The 5769-nt window shown below is 44.2% G+C and overlaps 1 protein-coding gene and 1 non-coding gene across 2 annotated transcripts; both read right to left on the minus strand.

The window, feature by feature from the left end:
• Window positions 1–33: 33 nt before the first annotated feature.
• trnae-uuc (transfer RNA glutamic acid (anticodon UUC)) lies at window positions 34–105 on the minus strand. The gene has a single exon. It is a non-coding gene; the product is annotated as a tRNA-Glu (tRNA).
• Window positions 106–2198: 2093 nt separating this feature from the next.
• LOC143318365 (inosine-uridine preferring nucleoside hydrolase) lies at window positions 2199–5507 on the minus strand. Its single transcript, XM_076726608.1, has 6 exons — window positions 5492–5507; window positions 4759–4947; window positions 3844–4026; window positions 3666–3777; window positions 3455–3591; window positions 2199–3375 (listed from the first exon to the last, which is right to left on the minus strand). The coding sequence occupies exons 2-6, from the start codon at window positions 4939–4941 to the stop codon at window positions 3010–3012; spliced, it is 981 nt and encodes a 326-aa protein (XP_076582723.1). The 5' UTR covers window positions 4942–4947; window positions 5492–5507; the 3' UTR covers window positions 2199–3009.
• Window positions 5508–5769: the final 262 nt, after the last annotated feature.

Below are 5769 nucleotides of genomic sequence, written 5' to 3' on the forward strand. Positions count from 1 at the left end.
CAATCCCCCATATGGCAGATTTGGAAAACATCATTCCCTGACCGGGAATCGAACCCGGGCCACGGCGGTGAAAGCGCCGAATCCTAACCACTAGACCACCAGGGAGAAGAGATGTTTACCATGATGACAAAAATAGTCTGATAAATAAACACAAGCTGCTTAATGTTGTGAATACAATGTAGGGAAATTTAAGCTCTTATGGGAAAGACTCAAATTCAAATTCTTTTTACTTTTTTTGTTCTTTTTTTGTATCTGTTGTTACAGATTTCCACTGACACACAAAGGGGGGTTGATGCATGTGTGGACACTGGCAAACCGGAGCACCCGGAGTAAACCTCATCCAGTCTGGTCTAAACATGCCACAGCACAGAACGCCTGCGAGGTACAGAACTCACCGACGCGCCACCGCGCTGCCTCTTCCCAGTAACAAATGTCACTGGGAAAAGGCAGCATAGTGACTGTGGTGGGTGCATGTAGACCTAATCGAGATCAGAATGGGGATGTGTGGTGGGATGGCAGGGTGAGGCCGTTCGTCTGAAGAGATTGAGGAACCTCCTCCACAGAGAAGGCTTTTTAGGTTTCTTTTTGAACTCGTTCAGCTTTTGCTTGACAGTCTCAAGTCTTTGCGTCAAGTCACCTAAGATGATTTCCTGCTGGAGGGCCTCTTGCTGTACTTTGATGGAATTCTCGAGCTGAGACTTTTCCTTTTCCCACTCATGTGCCTTGTTATACAGTTCCAGCTCTGCCACGGGCAACGCTTCCATCAGTCTGCCGGTTTCTTCTCTCTGTTGTTCCAGGGCAGTCTCCCCTTCCTTCAGGCCATCTTCTGTTTTTTCCAGCACTTCTTCCATCTCTTTAACTTTCACGAGAGCCTCATTTTTAAGCTGCTCGCTGGCCCTGATTTTCAAATGGAGATCCTCAATACCGATGTCATATCTTAGAATGGCGTCAGCACTGCGAAGTTCCTCCATCTGAATCAGTTGTTTGAAATGCTCCACCTCAGCGATCAAAGCCACATGCTTACATTTCAGCTTGTTGGTCTCCTCCTCTGTGTTTGCCAAGAACTCGATTTCATCGACTTCTACCATCTTTACACCTGTCTGCTGATGGAAGACCTGATCGATAGTGTTGGCTGCTGGACCCTGCTGTGAGGATGTGGGAGGTGGTTCCTCAGAGACCACAGCTGCCTGTGCTGTATCAGGCTGTACCATGTCCCCAAATGCAGTGACAGGATGTGGTTCCTCAAGGGCCACATTTGCCTGTGGTTCTCCTTGGGCCATGGTTGCCTGTGGTTCCTCAGAGGTGATGACCTCCTCTGCTATCACAGAGGCAAGAGCCACCTGAGGTTCTTCAGGTGCTGTTGCTGCTTCCACAGGCTGCTCAGGTTGAGCAGTCTGCTTCACTGTATGATTACAGTGAGGAAGTCTTTCCAGTGCGGCTGAACGCCACTGAGTGATGTTGCTTTTCCTTTTCTTGCCCATCTTTGGTATCTGCCTGTTTCAATCTGAATGCTGAAAATACTGAAAACTGGGTTTGAAGAATTCTTTTAGTCACTAGAACGATGTAACCTCAAATTTAAAAATTCAAAGCTCTCAATAGTGGAGTGAGTCAATACGCAATCTCCCGATACAATGTGTTGAGTCTGTCTGTCTGTTTTCTGATCTGCGGTGTGATGTTTGGGGGAAAAGCGTCGGGTTTTATATGTTCTTTAGGGGTTCTCTTGACTAACAAGATCAAAGCACTCAAAGGCAGTGACATCAAAGATCAAAGCGCTCAACAGATTGTTTTTATTCAAATGTCTTAGATTTTTGCTCTCTTTCAAATGTCCATATTTGTTTGTTTATTTTTGAATTTCTATTCCACTTAAAGCTGCAGACGGTACGTTGGAGAAGAGTTCCACGAGCGTAGGGACAGTTTGAGCAAATATGACAAAAAATTACTTTTACACAAGTTAGCTACTGCAGCTTTAAAGTCAACAATATACTTCATTTGGGGGTGAAAGGGATCCAAGCATGATTTATCTGAAATAGTCTCGCATTGCTTCTTTGCTTCAGGACAAGATGCACAGAATCGGGGCCTGGAGTCTCTGATGAAGTTATTGATTACAAGCCCGACCCATTGATGCTTGAGACTGATTCTGATATTTGGGAGTTTCAGAAAATCAAATAATACTGATCCTTCAGTTATGTTTTTTTTTTAATAATAATTTTCAATAAGATACATACTAAGCACGATATTTTACAGTTGACAAATCAGCTTGACGGTGATCTCTGCTGTAATAAACACACTATTTTTAAATTACCTCATATCTTGTTTGGCATTCTGTGCTGCAATTTCTTGTTACTTAACAAACTGGATACCTCCACGAGTATCATGTTTATTGTTTACATCACGCGCACAGCAGGAGGTTCTGTGGGCTCTGAGCTGTCTGATGTTCCCTCTCGTGGTATCCTCCAGTAACACACGTAGTGCATCTGCAAGTATGTCAAGTTACGTTCAAGTAACGATCAATTCAACAAGACAGAAAAACCAGAGACATCCCGACAACACAGGGCGAGTCGAGAATATTGTTCTTGCAGCTGAATTTCGAACATGTGAGTCATACGTACCTTAATCACGTGATCTCAGTCCACTATAGAAAACTGCAGGTGAACATTTAACATCAATCGTGCTCCGTTATCGTCCTTAGTGTGTTTCTCAATTGTGTTACAGTAAACGCAAACAGACAAAGGAAATGCTTGTTGAGTCTTTTCAAATAATCGATGAAGTCAAGCAGTCTGCAGCGACTCACACCTTTGCTGCTGGTTATGACAAGAAAAAAAAAATCCAGATCAACGCGTAACAATCAACATTTGATTAGATATACACGTCAAAGCACGTGAGGATAAATTGGTCAAAGAATACTTTCTATCTCTATTTTTTAACAAAGCTTTTAATTCAGTGTATTAAAAATTAATTAATTAGATTCAGGGTGGCGGTATGTTTCTTTCTCCGTACTCCGACATGTCATCACTTCTTGCACGGTTGTCTGACAGACTCCATCAGTAACTGACTAAACTTGGCAACGTCACACTTGGTCAAAACAGACACACTGTGGCTCTTCTTCAGCTCGTTCGTGCGATCGAGCGCCATCATGCCCCGACTGATCGAGCCGTGCAGCTCCACGCGCACAGGACACTCGATCCTCTCTGTGACCACGCTGCTGTCAATGCAGGCCGCCATGGCATAGGCGTCGTAAGAGACGAAGCCAGGTCCAAAGTACACGTCTCTTTTATTCTTCATGGCCGTTCTGGAGTAAGCCCAGCATTTCGACGTGATCATCTTCATAAAACGTGCAGCAGGCGCGTCCTGGTTGATCAGCTCCTCAAAGATCTCCTGCACGAGAGAGCAGTGAAATCAGTTTGAAATGTGCTGTCACGCAGGGTCAAGGGGCTCTTCACGGCGGCAGACTTACCCACGTCAGTGCATTTCTGCATGAATACTCCCAGGATGCCAGGTATGTAGGGCAGAGGAATTCTTCAAGAACAATGTAGGCGGACTCTGGGTCCATGGCAAAGTTAAACTCTGCGCACAGTGTTACATTTCCTTTTCCTACAAAGACAAAATCAAGTTACACAAGCCGACGTGTTTGAAACACAAACCCTGTCATCATTTCACAGCATTACCTTCCATGTTGCCACCCATAATGTACAGATCTTTGAGCTTTTGGGGAAAACATGGATCCAGCCTGACAGCCAGTGCCAGGTTAGTGAGCGGGCCGAGGGCCACCAGGGAGACCTGTGGGAAGCACATTTTACTGAGAGTCGCCACACATCACGAGCAGAGCACAGAGCAGTTTCTCACCTGCTTCGGCTTTTCAGTCACCAGCCGGATCATTGCGTTGACTGCATGCTCTCTCTGGACCTTCTCCTCCCACTGTGGGTCTCTGTCTTCAATCACGTCTCCAAGTCCATCAGTTCCAAAGTGGTCCCTAACTTGGCTACTGGCTCCCACCAGAGGACCACCAGAACCTCGAAACACTGGAATCTGCAGACAAACGTTCAGCTCAGTGCACGTTTGAGCAGGACTTGATGGCAGACATGGAGGCATGGAGATAAGCCTGAATGAGCTCTGCAGTAGAAACTCGACTGTTCATTTTTCCATATTACAATATATAATACACATTTAATCCCACTGCGTGCGCTCCTTCACAGGTGCCACCAAGGGGGCGTCTTCAGTGCTGCCCCGCCACCAGTGCATCAGTGAGTACACTGATGGAAATCACAGTAACTGTCTGGTGTTATTGTTACAATAATGACTTTATTTTCATCCTTGTTCGGTTTATTTCATGTATTATTGTCACTTTTGGACATGGTCTTTTTCTTTCTTTGTCCTTGTGTGTTTCTGTCATTGTATCTGTAAAGCCACAACTCGATGTTTTGTCCAGAATCCAGAAATCCACGCTGCCGTCTCAGAGGAGTGATGCTGTCCTCACCACAGCTTCTGACTTTTTGCTCGCTGGCCCTTATCTTCATTATGGCACCACGGCATTGTGGGCCACTTGTCTAAAATTGCAAAGAGGCTTTATTGCTGGATTTCCCATTTGTTGGACGACAATTCAGATTGTTCTCACCAGATAAAATGTTAAAATGCTGCAAATGGCACATGTTTCCTTTTTCCTGGCAGGTATCTCTTGCACACAGAGGTGGAACACAAAAACCACAGTTCCTTACCCACCTCCAATCAACAGCCAGCATCGCTGAGCTTCAGTAAACTTACCCCCTCACACTCGCAGATGGAGAGCACCTTCAGGACATTCTGGCACACGTTGTCAATTGTGGTGTTGCCAAACACACACGTTACACCCACGACCTCGACGTTTGGTGCCGCCAAGGCCATCATTATAGCCTGAGCGTCGTCAATGCCGCAGTCCGTGTCGATGATCACCTGCTTCTTCGCCATGGTCTTCTGGAAAATCAGTGCGTTAAGATTCACATTTCCAAAATCACAGTCCAGTTAATTAATTAAGTTGTTCACGGGTTATTTACACACTTCACTCTACATGAACACACTTTGTTTAGTAAAAATGATTCCTGGCGCCAGAGGAAGATAACTGGTCAGACTATTTCAGACTATTAAAAAAAAATGGACTCGTATTAAATAGTTCAATATTGTGCAGGTTTATATGTTAAAAGACTAGAGTGAAATTATATGTTTACAGCCACCAGCAGTTCATCCTATCACACGTTTTAGAGCCAAAACTTTAATTACACCGTGTGTGTTAATGCAAACGAACCAAGAACGCAACATTTTACACTATGAAGGATGAGTATAATTAAAAGTTTTGCCTTTTCCTCTAAGAAATTATGTCACTCGAGCATTTTGTTGTTGAACGTCAGCGTAACAAAACATGAATAGTCATTTCAGTGTTCGTTTTAAAGTTTTTACTATAGGATTGTTTTAAATTCTAAAGGATTAATTCTCGGTTACTGGTGAAAATTGACCGACTTACCTTCAGTCTGGGGGTAAAGTTTGAAGAGTCACCGCAGTCGCTGCTGTGATTGGCTGGAATTGTAGGAACTGTAATTCCATGGTTTACTCACAGGGGTTGTAGGCACTGACCAGCTGGCGTTTATGTAAATAAGATGTAAAATAATGCAATAAAATCCGGATTTGAACAAGCAAAAGTATTTTTGTGTTTGACTTCATCGCTTACTTGAGTGTTTTCATGTTAAAATCTACCTTTCGCTTTAATTACTTTTGGACAGCCCGCTCGCTGCTCAGAGTGGT

Source organism: Chaetodon auriga, chromosome 3 (assembly GCF_051107435.1).
Source record: "Chaetodon auriga isolate fChaAug3 chromosome 3, fChaAug3.hap1, whole genome shotgun sequence".
NCBI lineage: Eukaryota > Metazoa > Chordata > Actinopteri > Chaetodontiformes > Chaetodontidae > Chaetodon > Chaetodon auriga.